Here is a 25,255-nt window from a genome sequence, read left to right as displayed (position 1 = left end):
ACATGTATATTCAGGTCATTAATATGTAGTTAAGTTTAATATCTGAAAATTCTACCAAGTGAACTGCTCCAGATGTCTTCAGGGTATTTTTTATTATCCTTTTTGTGCCCTGTCCACATGGTTACTACCTATCAGTATTCACTTATGTAGTGCTTATGCTGTGAACACCTGCATCTCTCTCTTTCAGGTCATGCTATTGAACTGAGCATATAAGCAGTACAATTCGTGGCTTGCCTGTTAAGCCCTGTTACATCAGTTGCTTTCAGTTTTATTTATGTATTTGTTTTTGGAGCATTGTGTTCTAAGTGTGCTGTTTTAGCCCCCTGTGTATAAGTATATATTCCTTTCATTATTTCTTCTATCAACCCAGCCTCATATGACTTATGAAGCTATATATTAATACCAAATAAGTAGATATTTTAAAATCTGTCAAAAGTTGTGATCACTTAATAAATCAAATATTAGATGTACCTATTGGATATTAGTAAGAATTTGTCTTCATGTGCTTAAAGAACAGAAAAATTATTGCATTAATTGAATAAATATTTATTGAACATTGTTTCTGGCATCAGTCAAGTTTCTTTCTCGAGCACCTGCTTTTTTTCTTTTAGTCCACCTTGTGTTCAGTTACTTTCATCTCTTCTTTAACAGCTCTCTGTTTCCAAATGTTTTTTTCCAAACTCATTTCTAGGAAAAAAAATACAATTTTGTTACCATTTAAAGATCCTAATGAGCCAAGTTGAATTTCTTCTTTTATTTTACTAGTGTTTTCCCTCTGCATCTAATTGCTTTCCTTTATTATGGCTAGCTAATTCCAATATATAGTTGACATCTTTCAAAACCTTTTATTCCTTATACTAACACAGGAGTAGTTTTACATTGTAATGGGGCTTAAAATGTCAGTTCCATGTTTTAAATTTGAGGCTATTTAACTAAGAAGGCCACATTGTATAAACTATTAGCAAAGGAAAAAGATTCACTCCTACTTTTATACACCTTTTAATGATATACCTATAATGTTCCGTTTTAGAGAACTTGTGTCACTGTGATATAGTCTTCACAGTTATGTTTTTAAAGCATATTTTTAAACATGTTTTATTTATGACAGCCAAAATATGGAAACAACCTAAATGTCCTTCAATAGATGAATGGATACAAAAGATGTGATACATATATAAAATAGAATATTACTTGGGCATAAAAATGAATGTTACCTTGCAATGTGTGACAACATGGGTGGACCTAGAGGATATTGTACTAAGTGAAATAAGTCAGACAGAGAAAGACAAAACAAATGAACAAACAAAACTGAAATAAACTCATAAGCACAGAGAACAGACTGGTGGTTGCTATAGGGGAAGAGGGTGGGAATATGGGTGAAGTAGGTGAAGGGGGAAAAATTAGCAAGAATGTTTGATATCTTGGTCTGAGCGATGGTTATTTGAAAGTATATACATGTCAAATTTTAAGCTTACACTAAGATTTGTGTATTTTATTGTTATGTACCTCAATTTTTAAAAGTAACTTCTAAATTTTATTTACTATGAAAATGTTAAACCAAAGTTAACTAGCTGCATATTTTCTGTTTATTTGTGAGATTTAAAGAAAAACTTATGACATCAACCATTGGTTAGGTTACTTCAGGAATTTTGATCCTTGAGAAAGAACTTTCCTTAAATCATTGTTTTTTTCCCTAAACTGTACTATAATTACACTTTACACAGCATATTTTCAAATAATCCAATTTTTAGTTGTCCTTCTTGACCATTTCCTACATTTCCCACCCTTTTTGTTAGAATGTGATCTTACAAGGGTGTATATGCTACTTGGGTTGCTTAGTCTGAAATGAAAAGATTAGTTGATGTGAAGGTGATTTCTAATTCAGTCTCAAGCTTATGCCTGGTCTCTTTTCAGCTTTAGTTAACCCTTTTGTCTTTCAGCATTACCACTGGGTGTCCAGTATGAATTAACTGTGGTGATTTTGATAGGTGATATATTGTTTTTCAAGGTCTGTATTGAGGCCTCCAATTTTATTTTACTCTTGTACAGCAGGAATGTTGGTTTAACATTCTTTAAAAATGTGCCTTAGCCTCTGAAATGCCTCTTTGACTTAGCTTTCACTTAAAAAAAAGACATTTTTCAAACTTTACAGTTTATCTAAACTATAACTGAAGTCATGTACTTTACAGCTTAATGGACTCATAATCTGTGATTACACAACTTCAGAACCCGTTTTGTTAAGTGAAATGGTGACATTTTATGCACTATTAAGCCAACTAGAATAATTTTCTTGCTCTTAGCCATAACTTCTCTGTATCCTTATTGAAAAAATTTTGGGAGTGTGTTGCAGAAAGTTTTGACAAGGAGAGAGTATTTCTAAACATAGGTGGAAACAGGGCCTTTGTGCCATTATTCCATCAAGAAAAATAAGATGGACAAAACTTGTGAAAAGGGAAAGTGGTTGAAATGACCTAGTTTGTGTTATAATGCATTAAATTATATTTATTTAGTAAAAGTTTGAGAAGGAAAGTGAAGTTTAAAATTACAGGCCTTGTTCAGTTATGAGTAGCATGTGTGCGTGTATATATGTGTATAAAATAATGTCTTAAGAACTTTATTTTCAGCATTTCATGTTTTTGCCACCTTAAGTGTATTTAAAGCAGCTCAGGAAGGTAGCCCTGTTTTCACTCTAATATGAACAGTTTTATTTATGTTATTCTTTAGTCAATAAACTGACTTAAAAAGACTTGAAAAATAGTTTGCTGAGCCTTGGGGGGAAATAAACATAATATTAAAAACTACTTAGTATAACGTGTTGTCCTGAGTTTCTTATGTGTTGATGGCTTTCCCACATTCCTTGCTATGCAAATCTACTTGAAACTGTGTAACTGCTCCCCCTCAAAATCAATTAAATTTTTTTAATTATATGTGTACTACAGAAAATACAAGCAAGCTAAAAGAAAAGTGTAAAACAACCATCAATGATTTCATCTACTCACAGCTACTGATGTTAACACTTTTTGGGGGTATTGCTTTCCAGATACATTTGTATGCATGTGGTAAACTCATACACTTTTTTTCCACAAAAATACAAGTTTTGTATTCTTCTTTTTTCACTTACCATGTTTTCTGTGTCATTGCATATATTTCTGAATGGCTGTATTTTGTTGTATGCATTCACTGTCATTCATTTACACTGTTCTCCACTGTTAATAATTTAGGCTGTTTCCAATTTTTTTCCTACTAACAGCATGAGAATAAACATCCTTACAGCTAAATTTTTCATTCTTCTATTCAGTAAATATTTCTTTAGTATTTATTGTATGTCAGCCATTGTTTTCAGTATTTGGTTACAACAGTGAACACAAAGTTACTACTACTCAAATCGAATTTAAATTCTGTCAGGAGAGCCGGTGTCAATCAAATAATCACACTTCTGTATATGTAATTTATCACTGAAATGGATACTGGAAGAAAGGAATATGGTTCTGTGAGAAAATACAGCCAAGGATCCTAACTAGGGTTAGGGAAGACCTCATTGAGGAAGTGCTACTTGTGCTGACACTTAACTAGCTGGAAGAAGTTGGGGGTGGATTGGTATTAGAGATATTATTCCAGAAAGAGTGAATAGTATTGTGCAAAGGCCTTGTGGAAGGAGGGATTATAGCATATTTGGGGCACTGAAAGAAAGCCAGTGTGACATGAACACTGAAGGCAGTGGTATAGGAAAGTCTTGGCTATAGGGGTAGTTGAGGGCTAAGTCTCACAGGGCCTCATAAGTCATGTTATAATCATTGATCTTTATCCTATGAGCAATATGATGCCATTAAAGCATTTTAAGCTGGGAGTAATAATCTGATTGCAGGGTGAACTAATTGGACAGGGTGCTATCAGAGTGGATGCAAGGAAATCAGTGTATGCAACCTCTGCTAGGAGGTTGTTGGAGTGGTTTAGGTGAGAAATGATGATAGCTTGAATGAGGTTAGTAGTGGAAATAGAAGGAACGAAATAGAAGGAACTAGACAGATTAATGAGATTTTGATTCAACTTGGAGCATATTCTTAAGTATTTTTTAAAGCATGAACTCCCAGACATGGAATTCTTGAGACAAAGGGCAGAATTATTTTAAAAGCTTATGTTAGCTGTCAAATTGCTTTCCAGAGAGATTCCCCTATACTTACCCATTACAGTGTATTAGAGTGTCCATTTCCATATACCTTCACCATCGAGTATTAACATTTTTGTTTTTTCTTTTTAATTTCTTTTCTAGAAATTGAGTAGATACTTCAATTTTTAAAGTGGGGATTATGTCAATAACTATAAAAATATAGTAGTTTGGGAATATATATCTTCTTACTCTGGCTTTAGAAAATATAGTTTTGGTTCTTAATATTCTGGCTTTAAAACCTGAAACTAAAAAGGATTTAATGGGAAAGTTGCCTTGGGAACTTGGGAGAAAGAAAAATGTAAGATAGATTTAGGTCAGATTAAGCATGACTGAAAAATTACATTTTTGTTGAGATTTTTAATAAGCTAACCTCTGTTCTGTATTGTCAGTGCCAAAACCGCTACTTTCCTAAACACTATATTGTAACTCTGCTCTATCATAAGTTTGGACTTAGAGCACCAAAGTATTTTAAATAAACATACTGATAAAGAGCCCAAAAGTATATGAAGATTTTTACCACAAAGATGAAAATATGGAAATGTTTCTTAAATTTTATGTAATGTTTTGATGGCTTAATAAATAAGAAATGTATAGCACATGTCCCCTCACCTCTACTGAGTAACTTTTGGCAATATGAAGAAAACTATAGCTGGAAATAAGACATTAAGACAAATTAGTAATTCTTTAAAAGAAACTGAAATAGTTTTTTTTTCTCCAAAATAGTTGAGTTCAAAAGACACTGACCTTACATTCAATAAAAATTATGTTTGTAATGTTTTCATACTTTTCTCAAATATTTGCATAATTTTACCTTATTGAAATATAGTTATATTTGAAATGTTATTCACTGCTTTGTTTTCTCTCTTTCAACAGTTAAAAGATGTTGATACTCGGAAAATCATAAAAGCAATGCTTTCTTATGTGTGGCCCGAAGACAGGCCAGATCTACGAGCTAGGGTTGCTATTTCCCTGGGATTTTTAGGTGGTGCAAAGGTAAGAAAAGGAGAAATTACACATTGTTTGTTGCTATAATTAAGAAATACTGTGACACTTGCTAGTAATGAAACTTGGACTGTATAAGCCCCTTCTGAGGGAAAGTATTGTCAACTTTAAAGACATAACTCTTTTATGCCATCAACAGCAATCATGTGGTAATGCCCAGTTTATTTGTGGATCAGACTTCTTGCAGCCTCTATTTAATGGAATTCACTCCCGAAATCAGTGTAAGGTACAGGATTAATGGTTGTAACAAACCACAAGGAACTTTATAAAAGAAGCTCATCAGAGCCCTTCTGGCTTTTATTTAAACTGAAGAGGATGAACACATTTTAGGTGCATTGATAGCCATAAGTGGTAAACAGCAGTGTGACATGAAGGGGAAAAACAGGAAAACCTAAAAAAAAAAATAACAACCAGCCACAAAAGCTGGGCATTTTGGTACCATTCAGTATAGGGGACCTCTACATTTTAGCAGCCTCCTCAGTTTTTCACTGTACTGTAACACATTTTAATACAGCAGAGTTAAAATAATGATTATGATCTTTCAAGAAAAAACCCTTAATTTGAATTTGTTCAGATCTTAAAGTCAATGAAGTTTATATCTTTAGGTATAATGTATAGCTGTATATGTATGGTCTCCGAAGTCAGATCTCCTGGGTTCTGCTATTTTCTAATCTTGTAACCTTGGGCAAATTCCTTGGTCTCTGTGCTTCAATTTCCCAATTTGTAAAATAAGGTAAATAGGATTGTTCTAAGGATTAAATAAGTTAACACAAAAGGCCTGGAACAGTGCTTGGAACATAGTTAAACATACATATTAAAATAAAAATAAATAAAAGTATGTTTCCATCAGAAATACAGTAAAAAAAATAAAGTCTGCTCCAAAAGTATATAGAGGTTTGGCTATAATTTGGTTACTACTCTTATGTGTAAAGTTTAATATATTGTTTACAACCCAAGTCTTATCACTTATTTCTTCTCTACATTATATGTTCCCTGTTATTTACTCTTTCTTTTCCCTACCCTAAAAATGTTTAATGAGAACTTGTCATATGAAATACTGTTCTGGGCCCCACAGTGTATTCAAATATAAATAAACCACATTTCTTTTCTCAAATCATACAGGATAAGGCAAGTTTTATTTTACCTTCATAAATCAGGTAATAAATGATTTAAAAGAAGTACCAGTCAAGTGTTGGGGACTTTCAAAGAAAATAGCCACCAAGATGAGGAGTCAAGAAAGGTTTCACAGAGGAGATGATGTCTGAAATAGGCTTAGATGACATTACAGGTAAAGGAGTAACATGAACAAGGTGAGAGAGAACATACAGCATGTGTGGAGAAGTGAGTAGTCCAGCTTTTCTCCAGTGAGGGGACAATGCTTCAGAGGAATTAGAAGTAATCTTAGAAGTAAACTCATACGGTAGAATACCTTAAGTGTGAAACAAAAATTTAATTAATTATGTTGGAAGTAAGAAACTGTGTTGAGTAGAAGAGTAATAAGATTAGAGCTGTACTTTAGGAAGTTAATCTAACCCTATTGTATAAGATAAAGTAGGGTGGTGAAAGACCTAAAGTGGGGATACCATTCATTTTGATTTCATACATTCATTCAGCAAATATTTACCAACCTGTTATGAGGTTAATGTAATAGATGAAAAGTAATAGCAGTTTGTCCTGGAGTGGTGGTAGAAATGGTAATATGGAGGGAAAAGATACCAGAGATATTGTGAGATAAGGGAAGTAGAGTCAACAAGACTTAGCAACAGATCAGATATTAGAAGTAAAACGAATAAGATTCAAAGATAATGGCAAGGATAGGAGGGTGACAATGCCCTCAACAGAAGTAGGTAGTAAGTCAGGAGGTCTCATTTGGGAAGATGAAAATTTTCATTTAGGGTATGTTAAATTTGAGGTGCTAGTGGAACATCAAAGCAGAGATATTCAGCTGGTGATGCAAAATGCCAGACATGCTCAGGAAGGAGGCCAGGGCTAGAGACATTAAGAGGCGATAGTTGAAACAATGCAGATTAGTGAGTCCACCAAGGTAAAGAACAGAAATAGAAGTCAACTACAGACAGACCCTGTGATAAATGTGTTCCTTTGGGTAAGTAAGGTAAACAGTAGTGAGAACAGAGAAAGAGTGATTGGAGAATAAAACCAGAATAATTCAGTCAGACTCCATCTATTTTCTTGTCTCCTTTCTCATCTGTGGTCTCTACTGAATACTCTTCTAATGAGCTCCTTCTCTAGGAGAGCATTTAAATCAAGATACTGACCAACAGACCAAGAATCCATACTTTATTCTGTTTGTTTAAGCCAAACAGAGAGAACAATATTGCATCTAATTTTGGTAGCAACTGTTGAAATTTTTTAAATTCTCATATTCATTTTTAGCACAGTACTGGTTGTTGAACTGTCTTTTACCTACAAATTATTTAAGGATAAAGATTATTTGGAGCTCTTGTATAAGGCAGAATTAGCAAATTGGCTTTTACTCCTTTATTAGCTGAATGTAAGTACCTTGCTGACAAGTTAATGGCAGATTGTTTTCTGGACTTTCTTTTAAGTTGAAGAGAGCACGTTAGAATATTACTAATTAAGTAATCAAAGGAAGGAGTCTTAAATAATGACATTTGTAGTAGACTTTAATTTTAGAGTGAATTCCAAACCTTCAAAATACAAATTTCTGTTGCTTGGTGACACGTCAGTATCAGGGTATGAAATCTAGATAAAGGTAACTTCCTTAAGGACTGAATTATTTTTAGAAGGTTAATATTTGATTCTTCTGTCAACAAATACTGGGCACCTATAGAATGGAAAATGTTGTACTAACCTCAGTAAACTAATTGTAAGTAAGCAGAAATGAATACAGAAAAATCAATCCTCAAAAAAGTTAGTTTTATTCCTTTTGGATCAGGAAAAGGAAGAAATTGCCAGATGTTATGATGAGTGCCTGCTTGTCCTTTCAGAGCATATAGAAAAACAGTTTTCTTTTTACTAGGCAGGAGCTAGACCATAAAATAACTTTAGGAATACAGAGCATAGTAGTAGTATTTAACCATTCCTAACACTGTTTTTCCAGCTTCTGTACTGTCCTCACTTTAAAAATGATCACTCTCCCAGGTCTTTAAAACTTGGACATTGTTTATTTTTGAGTAGCATTGCAGATGTGATTTATAACTGGTGTGCAAAGATGGCTTGTTATACCTTTCATTTCTTGGGTTCCTATTTTTTTCTCAACCTGATGACATGCTTTGGTATGTAAGCACTTTAGAACAATCTATGCCTTCATACTTTAGTCTTCCCTACCTCCTCTATATTACTTCTTGGAACTTTAGGGCAGGGTTCAGGAACTTTCTCCACTCTAAATGAATGCCACCCAGCTATATGAGCCCTTATGATCTAATCACCTAAAGACCTTACCTCCAAATACCATCAACCTGGGCATTAAAATTCAACATGTGAACTTGGGGAGGGGAAGGACACAAACATTCAGACCATAGCAATATGTATTGAGCAAATGTTTGTTGAGTAGCTATCAGGTACAGGATACACTGCTAGGCAGCTAGGAATATAAAATTAAAATGTGGGCCTTGCCTTCCTGTAGTTTCAGTGTGCTAAAGGAGAAAAATATATGAATAATGATAAAATATAATAACGTAGTATAAGCACCCAAAAGGAGTCACAAAAAGCTATATGGGAGTTCCAACAATTAGGCATTTAGGGAAGACCACATGGAGTAGCTAGAGTTTTCTAGTAGCTACTTTCTTGACATTTGTAACGTCAGAACATTCGTAGACATTTTGTTTAACTTTGATTCTTTAAAATTTTCTGAAAAATACTTTTTAAAATGAAATAATGATACCTGACGCCTTTTATTTGGTTGAGAAGTATTATTTATATCCTGGAATATTTTTTAATTAAAAGACTTTATATTTAGAGAAGTGTTAGGCTTATTGAAATACTAAACAGTAAGTACAGAGAGTTCCTGTATATCCTTCTCCTCCAAAAAAAAGTCTCCTATTACTAATTTCTTGAATTAGTATAGCACATTATTACAATTGAGCCAATTATCAAAAATACATTATTCTTATTAACTAAGTTCATAGTACTCATTAGGAGTCACTGTGTTGTACAGTTATATGGGTTTGGGGATATGCATAATGTCATGTGTCCACCATTAAAGGATCATACAGAATAGTTTCACTGCCCTAAAAATCCCATGTGTTCCACCTCTTTGTCTCTCCCTCCATTCTTCTATATCCCTGGCAACCACTGATCATTGTACTATCTCTGTAATTTTTTTCTTCTCCAGAATGTCATATACTTGGAATCATAATATATAGCCCTTTCAGACTGGCTTCTTTCACTTAGCAATGTGCATTTCAGAGTCAGTCATGTCTTTTTGTGACTTGATAGTTCATTTCTTTTTACTGTTGAAAAATATTCCATTGTATGAACTAGAGTAAATCATTATAAAATCCATATGGAACCACAAAAGACCCCAAATAGCCAAAGCAATCCTGTGAAGGAAAAATAAAGCTGGGAGGGATTACTCTCCCCAACTTCAAGCTCTACTACAAAGCCACAGTAATCAAGACAATTTGGTACTGGCACAAGAACAGAGCCACAGACCAATGGAACAGAATAGAGACTCCAAACATTAACCCAAACATATATGGTCAACTAATATTCGATAAAGGGGCCATGGACATACAATGGGGAAATGACAGTCTCTTCAACAGATGGTGCTGGCAAAACTGGACAGCTACATGTAAGAGAATGAAACTGGATCACTGTCTAACCCCCTAAACAAAAGTAAATTCAAAATGGATCAAAGACCTGAATGTAAGTCATGAAACCATAAAACACTTAGAAGATAACATAGGCAATAATCTCCTGAATATAAACATGAGCAATTTCTTCCTGAACACATCTCCTCAAGCAAGTGAAACAAAAGCAAAAATGAACACATGGGACTACATCAAACTAAAAAGCTTCTGTGTGGCAAAGGAGACCATCAACAGGTCAAAAAGGGAATCTACAGTATGGGAGAATATATTTGCAAATGGCATGTCTGACAAGGGGTTAACATCCAAAATATATAAAGGACTCGCACGCCTCAACACCCAAAAAGGAAATAACCTGATTAAAAAACGGGCAGAGGATATGAAGAGACAATTCTCCAAAGAAGAAATTCAGATGGCAAATAGGCACATGAAAAAATGCTCCACATCACTTATCATCATGGAAATGCAAATTAAAACCACAATGAGATATCACCTCACACCAATTAGGATGGCCAACATTGAAAAGACTAGGAACAACAAATGCTGGTGAGGATGTGGAGAAAGGAGGGTTCCTATACTGCTGGTGGGAATGTAAGCTAGTTCAACCATTGTGGAAAGCAATATGGAGGTTCCTCAAAAAAGTAAAAATAGACATACCATTTGACCCGGGAATCCCGCTCCTGGGAATTTACCCAAACAATACAAGTTCTCAGATTCAAAAAGATATATGCACCCCTATGTTTTCTGTAGCACTATTTACAATAGCCAAGATATGGAAGAAAGTAACCTAAGTGTCCATCAATAGATGAATGGATAAAGAAGAGGTGGTACATATACACAATGGAATACTATTCAGCCATAAGAAAGAAACAGATCCTACCATTTGCAACAACATGGATGGAGCTGGAGGATATTATGTTCAGTGAAATAAGTCAGGCAGAGAAAAACAAGTGCCAAATGCTTTCCCTCATTTGTGGAGTATAGCAACAAAGCAAAACTGTAGGAACAAAACAGCCAGCAGACTCACAGAATCCAAGAAGGTACTAGCATTACCAAAGGGGAGGGATTTGGGAGGGCGGGTCAGGAGGAAGGGAGATGGGGATTGAGGGGTATTATGTTTAGTATACATGGTGTGAGGGTTCACAGGGAAAACAGTGTAGCACAGAGAAGGCAAATAGTGAATCTGTGGCATCTTACTACACTGATGGACAGTGACTGCAATGGGGTATGGGTGGGGACTTGATAATATGGGTAAATGTAGTAACCATGTTGTTTTATCATATAAATCCTTCATAAGAGTATATATCAATAATACCTTAATAAAAAATTAAAAAAAAAGAAATACAGGCATTCCAGAGAAGTCAAATATCAAATATATCTGAAATAACATAAAGTATTCATTGTGACACTAACAACTAGCATGATTAAACATTTACTATGTATGTCAAAAAAAAAAATTCCATTGTATGGACGTACCATGGTGTGTTTATTCATTCACCTGCTGAAAGATTTCTTGGTTGCTTCCATATTTTGGCAGTAATAAATAAAGCTACAATAAACATTTGTGTGTAGGATTTTGTGTGAAATAGGTTTTCACCTCGTTTGGATAATTACCAAGGAGTACAATTGCTAGATTATAGGAGAGACTATGTTTACTTTTGTGAGGAACTGTCAAGCTGTCTTCCAAACTGGCTGTGCCATCTGCATTCCCACCAGCAATGAATGAAAATTTCTGTTGCTCCACATCCTTGGCAATATTTGGCATTGTCAGTACTTTGGATTTTAGCCATTCTAGGTGTGTGGTGGTATCCATTGTTCTGATTTGAAATTGGCTAATGACATATGATTTTGAGCATCTTAACCTATACTTATTGGCAGATGTATAACTATATATCTTCCTTTGTGAGATGTCTGTCAGGTCTTTTAGTTTTTTTTTTAATTGGTTGATTCATTTTCTTGCTTAATTTTGAGTTCTTTGTATATTTTGGATACCAGTCCTTCATCAGATAGATGTTTTGCAAATATTTCCACTCAGTCTATGGCTTGTAGTTTCCTTCTCTTAATAGTGTCTTTCACAGAACAAAAGTTTTAAATTTTAATGAACTTCAACTTAACAATTTTTCATGAATTGTCACTTTAGTGTTGTATCTGAAGTCATTGCCAAACCAGCGGTCACCTAGACTCTCTTTTATGTTATCTTCTAGGACTTCTAGAGACATTTGTGCTACATTTAGGTTGATGATCTATGCAAAAGGTATAAGGTCAGTGTCTCAACTCTTTTGTTTTGGAATGTTCAGTTCTGGCACCATCTTTTTGGAAAAACTATCCTTTCTCCACTGGGTTGCCTTCGCTCCTTTGTCAAAGGTCAGTTGACTATATTTGTGGATATTTGTTTCTAGACTCTTTTTTCTGTTCCACTGATCTATTTGTGTATTGTTTGGCCAGCACCACACTGCCTTGACTACTGTAGCTTTATGGTAATTCTCAAAGTGAAGTAGTGCCAGCCATCCAACAGTGTTTTCTTCTTCAATATTGTGTTGGATATCATGAGTCTTTTGTTTTCTGTATAAAACTTAGGACCGCTTTGTCCATATCTACAAAATTACTTGCTGGGATTTTGATAGGGACTTCATCGATCAAGTTTGGAAAGAACGAACATCTTGACAATAGCTAGTTGTCCTTCCATGAACACGGACTATCTCTGTGTTCAGTTCTTTGATTTCTTTCATTAGACTTTTGTAGTTTTCCTCATATAGGTCTATAGTCTCATCATTTTGGGACTACCAAATAAATGGAATCATATATTATATAACCTTTTGAGCTGGCTTCTCATTCAACATAATGCTGTTGTTATTCATGCAAGCCAATAAGTATATCAATAGTTCATTTTATTTTATTGCTGACTGGTATTCCATGGTATGGGTGTACTAGAATCTGACATTTAATTTCTTCAATCCTTTGGAAATTATAAGTAAATTCACTGTAAACACTCACATACAGGTTTTTTTATTTTTTTGTATCATTAATGTGCAGTTACTTGAACAACATTATGGTCACTAGACTCCATACACCATTACAGTCACTGTCCATCAGTGCACCAAGACACTATAGAATCATTACCTGTCTTCTCTGCATACACTGCCTTTCCCATGTACTCCCCCCACTACATTATGTGTGCTAATCATAATGTCCCCTTTTCCCCCTTATCCCTCCCTTCCCACCCATTCTCCCCAATTCCTTTCCCTTTGGTAACTCTTAGTCCATTCTTGGGTTCTGTGAGTCTGCTGCTGTTTTGTTCCTTCAGTTTTTTCATTGTTCTTATACTCCACAAATGAGTGAAATTACTTGATACTTGTCTTTCTCTGCTTGGCTTATTTCACTGCGCATAATACCCTCTAGTTCCATCCATGTTGTTGCAAATGATAGGATTTGTTTTCTTCTTACGGCTGAATAATATTCCATTGTGCATATGTCCCACATCTTCTTTATCCATTCATCTACTGATGGACACTTAGGTTGCTTCCATTTCTTGGCTATTGTAAATAGTGCTGCAATAAACGTAGGGGTGCATATGTCTTTTCCAAACTGGGCTGCTGTATTCTTAGGGTAAATTCCTAGGAGTGGAATTCCTGGGTCAAATGGTATGTTTATTTTTAGTTTTTTGAGGAACCTCCATACTGCTTTCCACAATGGTTGAACTAATTTACATTCCCACCTGCAGTGTAGGAGGGTTCCCCTTTCTCCACATCCTCGCCAACAGTTGTTGTTGTTTGTCTTTTGGATGTTGGCCATCCTAACTGGTGTGAGTTGATACCTCATTGTGGTTTTAATTTGCATTTCTCTGATGATTAGTGATGAGGAGCATCTTTTCATGTGTCTGTTGGCCATCTGAATTTCGTCTTTGGAGAAGTGTCTGTTCAGCTCCTCTGCCCATTTTTGAATTGGCTTATTTGCTTTTTGTTTGTTGTGGTGCATATGCTCTTTATATAATTTGGATGTCAACCCCTTATCAGATATATCATTTATGAATATATTCTCCCATACTGTAGGATATCTTTTTGTTCTGCTGATCATGTCCTTTGCTGTACAGAAGATTTTTAGTTTGATATAGTTCCACTAGTTCATTTTTGCTTTTGTTTCACTTGCCTGGGGAGATATGTCCATGAAGAAGTTGCTCATGTTTATGTCCAAGAGATTTTTCCCTATATTTTTTTCTAAGAGTTTTATGGTTTCATGACTTACATTCAGGTCTTTGATCCATTTCGAGTTTACTTTTGTGTATGGGGTTAAACAATAATCCAGTTTCATTCTGTTGCATGTAGTGCTGTCCAATTTTGCCAACACCAGCTGTTGAAGAGGCTATCATTTCCCCATTGTATATCCATGTCTCCTTTATCATATATTAATTGATCATATATGCTTGGGTTTATATCTGGGTTCTCTGTTCTGTTCCACTTGTCTATGGCTCTGTTCTTGTGCCAGTACCAAATTGTCTTGATTACTGTGGCTTTGTAGTAGAGCTTGAAGTCAGGGAGCATGATTCCCCCTGCTTTATTCTTCCTTCTCAGGATTGCTTTGGCTATTTGGGGTCTTTGGTCATTCCATATGAATTTTAGAACTATTTGCTCTAGTTAATTGAAGAATACTGTAGGTATTTTGATACAGATTGCATGGAATCTGTAGATTGGTCTAGGCAGGATGGCCATTTTGACAGTATTAATTCTTCCTAGCCAAGAGCATGGGATGAATTTCCATTTATTAGTGTCCTCTTAACTTTCTTTTAAGAGTGTCTTGTAGTTTTTGGGGTATAGGTCTTTCACTTCCTTTGTTAGGTTTATTCCTAGGTATTTTATTCTTTCTGATGCAATTATGAATGGAATTGTTTTCCTGATTTCTCTTTCTGTTAGTTCATCATCAGTGTATAGGAGTGCAACAGATTTCTGTGTATTAATTTTGTATACTGCAACTATGCTGAATTCATATATTAGATCTAGTAGTTTTGGAGTGGATACTTTAGGGTTTTTTATGTACAATATCTTATTATCTGCAAACACTGACAGTTTGACTTCTTCCTTGCCAGTCTGGATGCCTTTTATTTCTTTGTTTTGTCTGATTGCCGTGGCTAGTACCTCCAGAACTATGTTGAATAAAAGTGGGGAGAGTCGGCATCCTTGTCTTGTTCCCAATCTTAAAGGACAATTTTTCACCTTCTCGCTGTTAAGTATAATGTTGGCTGTGGGTTTGTTATATATGACCTTGCCATCTATACCCATTTTGTTGAGAGTTTTTATCATGAATGGATGTTGAATTTGGTCAAATGCTTTTTCAGCATCTATGGAGATGATCATGTGGTTTTTGTGCTTCTTTGCATTGATGTAGTGGATGATGTTGATGGATTTTTTTAATGTTGTACCATCCTTGCATCCCTGGGATGAATCCCACTTGATCATAATGGATGATCATTTTGATGTATTTTTGAATTCAGTTTGCTAATATTTTGTTGAGTATTTTTGCATCTATGTTCATCAGGGATGTTGTTCTGTAATTTTCTTTTTTTGTGGGGTCTTTGCCTGGTTTTGGTATTAGAGTGATGTTGGCCTTGTAGAATGAGTTGGGGAGTATTCCCTTCTCTTTTACTTTTTGGAAAATTTTAAGGAGGATGGGTATTAGGTCTTCACTAAATGTTTGATAAAAGTCATCAGTGAAACCGTCTTGTCCAGGGATTTTGTTCTTAGGTAGTGTTTTGATTACCAATTCAATTTCTTCCCTGGTAATTGGTCTATTCAGATTTTCTATTTCTTCCTGGCTCAGCCATGGAAGGTTGTATTTCTCTAGAAAGTTGTCCATTTCTTCTAGTTTATGCAGTTTGTTAGCATATAATTTTTCGTAATATTCTCTCATAATTCCTTGTATTTCTGTGGTGTCCGTAGTGATTTTTCCTTTCTCATTTCTGATTCTGTTTTTGTGAGTAAAGTCTCTTTTTTTCTTGAAAAGTCTGGCTAGGAATTTCTTGAAGAACCAGCTCCTGCTTTCACTGATTCTTTCTATTGTTTTATTCTTCTCAATTTTATTTATTTCTGCTTTAATCTTTATTATGCCCCTTCTTCTACTGACTTTGGGCCTCATTTGTTTTCCCTTTTCTAGTTTCATTCATTGTGAGTTTAGACTGTTCATTTGGGATTGTTCTTCTTTCCTGACATAGGACTGTATTGCAATGTATTTCCCTCTTAACATGGCCTTTGCTGCATCCCACAGATTTTCTGTTGTTGAATTATTGTTGCCATTGTCTCCATATATTTCTTGATCTCTGTTTTTATTTAGTCATTGATCCATTCATTATTTAGGAACATTTTATTAAGCCTCCATATGTTTGTGGGCTTTTTCATTTTCTTTATGTAATTTATTTCTGGTTTCATACCTTTGTGATCTGAGAAGCTGATTGGTACAATTTCAATCTTTTTAATTTACTGAGGTTCTTTTTGTGGCCTACTATATGATCTATTCTTGAAAATGTTCCATGTGCACTTGAGAAGATTGTGTATCCTGTTGCTTTTGGATGGAGTGTTCTGTAGATGTCCATTAGGTCCATCTGTTCTAATATGTTATTTAGTGCCTCTGTCTCTTTACTTACTTTCTGTCTGGTTGATCTGTCCTTTGGAGTGAGTGGTGTGTTGAAGTCTCCTAAAATGAATGCATTGCATTCTATTTCTCCCTTTAATTCTGCTAGTATTTGTTTCACGTGTGTAGGTGATCCTGTGTTGGGTGCATAGGTATTTATGATAGTTATATCCCCTTGTTGGACTGACCCTTTTATCATTATCAAATGTCTTTCTTTGTCTCTTGTGACTTTATGTGTTTTGAAGTCTATTTTGTCTGATACAAGTTCTGCAACTCCTGGTTTTTTTCTCCCTATTAGTTGTATGAAATATCTTTTTCCATCCCTTTACTTTCAGTCTGTGTATGTCTTTGGGTTTGAAGTGAGTCTCTTGTAGGCAGCATATAGATGGGTCTTGTTTTTTATCCAGTCAGTAACTCTGTGTCTTTTTATTGGTGCATTCAGTTCATTTACATTTAGGGTGATTATTGCCATTGCAGGCTTTAGATTCGTGGTTACCAAAGGTTCAAGGGTAATTTCCTTACTGTCTAACAGTCTAATTTAACTCACTTTGTATGCTAATACAAACAACCTAAAGTTTCTTTTTTCCCTCTGTTTTCTTCCTCCTCCATTCTTTGTATGTTGTGAATCATATTCTATACTCTTTGTCTATCCCTTGCATGACATCTATTTAGCCTTGGAATACTTCCGTCTATAGGAGTCCCTCCAAAATGCACTGTAGAGGTGGTTTTTGGGAGGTAAATTCTCTCAGCTTTTGCTTATCTCAAAATTGTTTAATCCCTCCTTTAAATTTAAATGACAACCTTGCCGGGTAGATTATTCTTGGTTCAAGGCCCTTCTGCTTCATTGCATTTAATATATCATGCCACTCCCTTCTGGCCTGTAAGGTTTTTGTTGAGAAGTCTGATGATAGCCTGATGGGTTTTCCTTTGTATCTGATCTTTTTTCTCCCTCTAGCTGCTTTTAAAAGTCTGTCTTTATCCTTGATCTTTGCCATTTTAATTATTAATGCCTTGATGTTGTCTTCCTTGGGTCCCTTGTGTTTGGGTATCTGTGCACCTCCATGGCTTGAGAGACTATCTCTTTCCTTGGATTGGGGAAGTTTTCAGGAATTACCTCCTCAATGACACTTTCTATCTCCTTTTCTCTCTCTTCTTCTTCTGGTACCCCTATAATGCGAATATTGTCCTGTGGATTGGTCACACATTTCTCTCAGTATTCTTTCATTCTTATAGATTCTGTTTCTCTCTTTGCCTCAGCTTCTTTGTATTCCTCTTCTCTAATTTCTATTCATTTGCCCTCTCTTCTACTACATCTAGTCTGCTTTTTAATCCCTGCATTGTATGTTTCATTTCCGATATGGAATTTCTTAATGATTGAATCTCTGTCTTCAATTAATTCCTGAGTTCTTGAATATTTTTCTGTACCTCCATAAGCATGTTTATAATTTTTATTTTGAACTCTCTTTCAGGAATATTGGTGAGTTCAGTTTCATTTGGCCCTTTTTCTGGGGTTTGTGAGATTTTGGTCTGGACCATGTTCTTTTGACATCTCATATTTCTGTGTGGTGCCCACTAGTGCCCAGAAGCTCCAGTCTCTGGAGCTGCTCAGCCCCTAGAGTGAGGATGTGAGTCATAGGGGACCTGAGCTGGTGCCTGGTGAGAGGAAAGATCTTTTTCCTGATTCCTGTCTGCAGTGCCTGTCTCTAGTGACAGAGCCAGCACACAGGTATAAGCCTCTGTGCTTTGCAGTCTCTAGTTGTTGTGGGCGGGGCCTCTCTGTGGCTGGCCTGACACCAGCACAGTGACTGCCAATTTGCAAACCGGTGCCGGTAGGCTAGGCGGAAGGCTTGACAGGCTGCATGTCACAGTGGGGTCCTTGGGGCTGAGTAGGCAGCCAGGGGGATGGAGTGCCTGAAGCTCCTCAAAGTTCCCAACCAGCTGGGCAGAGCGCACCCAGACAACCTTGTCCAGCTCTCTCTTCTCCCGGGCAGCAAGCTCCATGCAAACTCCACCCCTTCAGCAGCCCTCCCACTGCTAGGAAGCCTCTCAGATCGCCTGCCTTTACTCTGACACAGAGTGGCCGATGTGGATCCCGTCTTCCAGAAATGGCCGGAATCTCAGTGTCTCAAGCCCTCTGCCTGTCCAAGCTCCCCAGCATCCAGAGCACCACACTCTATAGGTTTCTGCTCACAAAGTGGATCTCCAGTGCTATGTGTTCAGCAGTCCCAGGCTTCCACCCACTCCCCTGGTCCATTTATCTTCCTCCTGCTGGTGAGCTGGGGTGGGGGAAGGCTTTGGGTCCCACCGGATTAAGGCTTTCCTACATTACCCTGTTTTGTGAGGTCTCCTCTGTTTGTGAGGTTTGTATGCAATCTGGTTCAGCCTTCTTTCTTGTTGCTGTTTTAGGGTTTATTGTATTAATTAACTATATTTTCATCTTATTTGTGGTTTTGGGAGGAGGTCTCCATCTCATCTCTCACACCTCCATCTTGAATCTTGCTCAGATATAGGTTCTTATGTGAACCTGAGTTTTCATTTCTCTAGAATACCTAGGAGTGGAATTTCAGCAGTGTTTGAGAGTTACAGTTGCTTCACTTTTTTGTCAACACTTGGCGCTGTCAGGCAGATAATGGTATCTTGTGATTTCATTATACATTTTCCTAATGGCTAATGATACTGAATTTGCATGTGCATAGATTTGCATGTACTTAATTGCCATCCATAGATCTACTTTGGTAAAGTGTCTGCTCAAGTGTTTTGCCCATTTATTAGTTAGGCTGTTGTTTTACTGTTAGTGAGTTACATATTCTGGATATGAGACTTTTCACAGATATGCAATTTGCAAGTATTTTCTCCTAGTCTGTAGGTTTTTTATGATTCCCTTACTATTGTCTTATATTATATAATAGTGTCTATATAAATCAAGTTTTTAATTTTAACAGGTTCTAATTTATCATTTTTTTCCTTTATGAATTATGCTTTTGTTGTTAGGTCTAAAAATTGCTTGCCTAACTCAAGGTCGTTGAGATTTTCTCCTGTGTTTTCTTCTAAAAGTTATATTTTTACCTTTTAAATTTAGATCTATGCTCCATTATGAGTTAATTTGTGTGTCCACTTTAGAGTAAGATTCATTGGTTTGTCTAATTGGTCCTACATAAAGGTTATCCTTTCCCTATTGAATGTCCTTTGTTTCCTATTGCTGCTATATAACAACTTATCACAAACTTAATAGCTTAGAACAACACAAATTTATTATATTTATGAAGATGAAAAGTCCAAAAATTAGGTTTCATTGGATTAAAATAAAGGCACTTGGCAGCTCTCTGTTCCCCTCCAGAGGCTCTTGGGGGAAGATCCATTTTCTTGTTTTTTCTAGCTGCTAGAGGTCACCTGCATTCCTTGGTTCATACCCCCTCCCTCCATCTTAAAACCAACACATCTACAATCTTTATAACTCTGACTCTAAGTTTTTATAGTCATATCTTTTCTCTTGACTTTGACACTCCTACGTCCCTCTTATAAAGACACTTTAGATTACATTCAGCCCACCCAGATGATCTAGGATGCTCATCCCAGTTCATGTTCTTTACTTTAATCATATCTGCAAGTCTATTTTGCCATGTAAGATATCATGTTCACAGGATCCAGAGATTAGTACATGGAGATTTTAGGGAATGATTATTCTTTCCACCATAGTATGTGTGTGTGTGCATGCACACTCGTGTGTAAAGATATATGTATATAAAATGTCCTTTTCTGGACTCTGTTTTGTTTCATTGATCTCTGTGTCTCTCCATTCATCAGCACCACACTGCCTTTATTATTGTAGTTTTATAGTAAGTTGTTAAGACAGGTAGTGTGATTGTTCCAACTTTCTTCTTTTTCAAATTTGTTTTGGCTATTCTAGTTTCTTTGCCTCTCCATATAATTTTAGAATAATCTTGTCTGTAGCTACAAGGAAACCAGATGGGATTTTTAATGGATTTTTTATTAAACCTACAGACCAATCTGGGAAGAACTGACATCCCTACTATGTTGAGTCTTTCGGTAATGAACACAGTATATCTCTCCATTCACATAGATTTTCTATGATTTATTTGATCTGTATATGTAGCTTTCAGCATACAGACACTGTACGTGTTTGATTAGACCAGTGGTTCCCAGCCAGGGCTGATTTTACCCTGGAGGGAACATTTGATAGTGTCTGGGGACATATTTGCTGTGTGACGGGGTACTACTAGCATGTAGTGGATAGAGGGCAGGAACACTGCTAAATATCCTAAATTACACAGAAAAGTTCCTCCCATACAAAATAGTTGTCTAATACAAAATATCAGTGCTAAAGGTTCAGAAGCCTTGGGTTGGGTTTATACTTGAGGATCTCTTTTTTGGGGGGAGGAGTATTACAAACTTTTAAAATTTTGATTTCCCATTGTTCATTGCTGGTATATTGATTTATTAATAATTATTCATTTATACTGATGATTATAAATGAATAATAAGCACTGATATATTTGGACTTTGGTCTACCATTTTGTTACTGGTTTTTTGGTAGTTTCCTCTTTGTTACTTTGTTTCATCTTTCCTGCCATCTTTTGTGTTATTTGAACATGTTTTACTATCCCATTTTAATTTATCGATTAGTCTATATCTGTTTTTTTCCAGTAATTGCTCTAGCAATTATATGTTCTTACTTTTCATAATTTACTTAGAATCAATATTTTATACTTCAAATGGAATCTAAAAATCTTACTACCCTGTCAGTTCCTTTACCTTCCCTTCCCTCTTTATGTTTACAAGTCATCTTATATATTACATCTATATACACTGAAAACCCCTATCAGTCAATGATTTAATTTTTACATTTAACCATCAAACATTTTAAAGAACTTAAGAAGAGGCTGTTGTATTTGCACAGATATTTACCATTTCTGTTGCTTTTCCTTCATTCCTAATGTTCCAGGTTTCCTTCTGTTTCCATTTCCTATGTGTATGAGAAATTAACTTCAGCAATGCCTTTAGACAGGTTTACGGGTTACTAGTTCTTAGTTTTCTTTAACCAGAGAATATCTTGACATTCCCTTCAATCCCGGAGGCTGATTTTGCTGGTTATAGGATTCTAGGTTTAAAGTTCTTTTACCACTTGAAAAATGTGCCACTTCCCGCTGGCCTTCCTGGGAATCAGCTGTCTTCAAATTACTTTTCCCTTGTAAGTAATGTATTGTTTCTGTGTAGCTGCTTTTAAGATTTTTTTCTTTATAGCTTTCAGAAGTTTAATTATAATGTGTCTTGGTATGAATTTCCTTGGGTTTATCCCTTCTTGGGTTTGCTCAGCTTCTTAAGTCTCTAAGTTTATGTCTCTTGCCAAATTTGGGGAATTTTTAACCATTATTTCTGTAAATATTTTTTCCAGCCTCATACTTTTTATCCTGGTCTTCTGGGACTCTAAAGAGTAGTTATAGATCTTTTGTTGTAGTCCCATGTCCCTGAGTCTTGTCCCCCCCATCCACTTTTTTAGTCTGTTTTCTCTGTTATTCATAGTCAATAAATTCTATCATTCTGTCTTCAAGTTTACGGATTCTTTCCTTTGTCCTCTCCATCCTCCTATGGATCTCATCCATTCAGTTTTTTTAGATTCAGTTATTATATTTTTTATTTTCCAAATTTTTCACTTGGTTATTTATGTCCTCTATTTATTTGCTGAAACATTCTATTTTTGTCATTTCAAGCATGTTCATAAATGCTCCTTGAAGCACTTTTATGATGACTACTCTGAAATCCTTATCAGATAGTTTTAACATTTGTGTCTGTTGATTGAATTTTCTTACTCAAGTTGATATCTTAGTAGTTCTTGATATGATCGATTTTTTATTGAAACCTGGATATTTTGAATAGTATGTTATAAGACTCTGGACCTTATTTACATCTTCTGCTTAGCAAGCCCCCTGTAACACTGCTCCATTGGGGATGGGCAGCTGCCTCATGACTGCTGAGTGGGGTAGGAGGTCAGGCACCTTAATATAATGAAAGACAGGCTATAGACTGGGAAAAAATATTTACAAATCACATATCCAACAAAGCCCTGTATCTAGAATATATATATATATATAAAGAACTCTTAAACCTCAACAGCAAAAATACAGTCCAATTATAAAATATGCAAAAGACATGAACAGATATGTCATCAAAGAGGATATACAGATGGCAAATAAGAATATGAAGAGATGTTCAAAATAATTGCCATTAGGGAAACAAATTAAAACCAAATGAGATTTCACTATACATCAATTGAAATAGTTTCAAAATTTTTAAAAGTAATGATGATACCAAAAGTTGGTGAGGATGCAGAAAAACTGGATTGCTCATACTTTACTGGTGGGAATGTAAAACTGTACAGCCACCCTGAAAGAGTACAGCAGTTTCTTAAAAGTTCAAGGTAGACTTACTGTATGACTTAGCAATTGCACCCTTGGACATATATCCCAGAGAAATGAAAACTTATGATCACCCGTATGAAAATGTTCATAACATCTTTATTTGTAATAGCATAAAACTAGAAACAACCAAAATATCCTTCAAGGCTAAATGGTTGAATCAATTCTGGTACATCCATGGAGTAGTACTCAGCAGTAAAAGGAGATTAGCTATCGATACATACATCATCCCTGATAAATAAACCTCAAGGACATTATGGCTAAATGGGGGGAACAGGGGGAAAGGCATTCCTAAAAGGTTACATGCGGTATGATTCCATGTATATAGTATTCTCAAAATGACTGAACTATAGAGATCACAAACAGATTAGAGGTTTCCCAAGGGCCAGGGACTAGTGTGGGACAAGGTGGGATGGGAGTAAATATAAAGAGGTAACACAAGAGAATTATTTTGTGGTGAGGAGATGATAGTTCTGAATCTTGATTATGGTGATGGTTACATGGATCTGAACACAGGATGTATAGAACCATATAGATGACACATGCAGACCATACACATCCACAAGAGTACACATTTTAAAATCGTGAAAACTGAATTAGTTCTAAGTAAAGTTAACAGTAATGTGCCAGTGTTCATTTTTTTGGTTTCGATATTGAACTACAACTATATAAGATATATGTAAGATATTGGATGAAGGATTATGGGTCTCCTTGTACTACTTTGGCAATTTCGTGTGAGTCTATAATTATTTTGAAATAAAAAGTTTTTAAAAATTCAGATTTTCTGAGGTGATTTAAGTCTAATTCTGCTGGAGACAGAATACTAGGGTAAACCAATATTTACCACCCCCATCCCCAAAATAGCATAAGGCCAATAGAATCCACACATATATACTAATAAAAACCGCTATACATAATACAATCCTTGCCATTTCTTTGATGTTGTTGATTTCTTCTTAAAATACTTCTATGGGAAAACTGACAGTAATCAACTATTTTTATTGGAGGTCGTGTTGTGTTCTTAACGTTGTGCAAACTGCCCTTTTTCTGCCAATAAAAACAGGACATATGTTGATGGTGGTTGCACTGGTTGGAGTAGGGATTTGCTGTGTGCTAACTGTTGAACCACGATGTTGTATACTTGAAGCCAATATAAGATTGTGTATGAACTATACTTCAATAAAAAAAGAGAGAAATAAATGAAAAAAAAAATAGGGCAGATAACATTCACATCCTTTATACACTTAAAATGATGCTCCCAAATTTGACCAAATTCAAACACATTTTCAAAAAAGTAAAATTGTACAACTTTCTTGTTACATTAATTTGAGTTACCTCTCATTCTAGCTATAGTAAAGATGTAATAGGCTGTGAGTTATGGGAATTATGTGTTAGCTGTAACTATCACTTTTTCTCCCACTCAGGTGAATTGGAATGTGAGGGGATGTGGCTTTATTATGTGGAAAACTTTAAATCTGTTCAAATTTATTTAAATTTCTTATGCCATACTTTATGACTGTAACAGGATTAAATGGCACATTTGAGAGCATCCACTTTAGGATGTAAAAGTAGTAAAATGATTTGGTCCTTGAAAAAGTTCCAAACTTCAAGTCAGACCTAGGTGTTAATCCCAGCTCTGCTGCTTACCAGACAAGTCATTAAACCTCATTGAACCTGAGTTTCCTCAATTATACAGATAATACCAATTTTATAGAATTGTTATTTCACTCAATTCTCACCTTTGAGAAAGGTACTTAGCACTGTATCTGACTCATAGCTGATGTTTACAAAATGTTTATTTTGCCACAAAAAAAGGTTTCCACTGAAGTTGAGGAGATGGTACATGCACATGTACCTACAGACAGAGTGAATGATAAATACTGAGGTATAAACTATGAAAAAGAGCTGTTGAGAAATGGAAAGTGCCAAATGAGCTACAGGTTTCAGAGAGGTAACCATGATGGGAATAGGATTCAGAGTGGGTTTTGAAGAATGGTGAGGAAGAGAGGTAAGTCAGGTGGGGAGACCATTTCAAGTAGAACAAAAAACCTGACATTATTATATGTGAACCAGAATTGAGAAATTTATACTACTTGAAACTCACTATTCTCTTAGATTATATTTTGGAAATTTGAAATTTTAAAGTTTTAGGCAATTTATCCCATAGTGTTACATTCTTTAGAGTATCCCAACATCTGCTATGTATTTTAATGATATTGTTGAATATTAGAGCACCTGCTTGG

At 35.5% G+C, this 25,255-nt stretch overlaps 1 protein-coding gene across 5 annotated transcripts in view; it reads left to right on the top strand.

Moving 5' to 3' along the window:
• Positions 1-25,255, top strand: part of ABCB7 (ATP binding cassette subfamily B member 7) — a 249,093-nt gene that overhangs the window by 189,431 nt on the left and 34,407 nt on the right. For 3 of the 5 annotated variants that reach the window (XM_036902709.2, XM_057495975.1, XM_036902710.2), the window contains one exon: positions 5,042-5,161. The exons of the other annotated variants lie outside the window; for them this stretch is intronic. In XM_036902709.2, the coding sequence (XP_036758604.2) occupies positions 5,042-5,161 (120 nt within the window). The remainder of the gene's footprint in view (positions 1-5,041; positions 5,162-25,255) is intronic. 5 annotated transcript variants of the gene reach the window in all.

This window comes from Manis pentadactyla, chromosome X, assembly GCF_030020395.1.
Source record: "Manis pentadactyla isolate mManPen7 chromosome X, mManPen7.hap1, whole genome shotgun sequence".
NCBI classification, from domain to species: Eukaryota; Metazoa; Chordata; class Mammalia; order Pholidota; family Manidae; genus Manis; species Manis pentadactyla.
The sequence above is the reverse complement of the archived record's forward strand: the minus strand, read 5'-3'. Positions and strand labels throughout refer to the sequence as shown.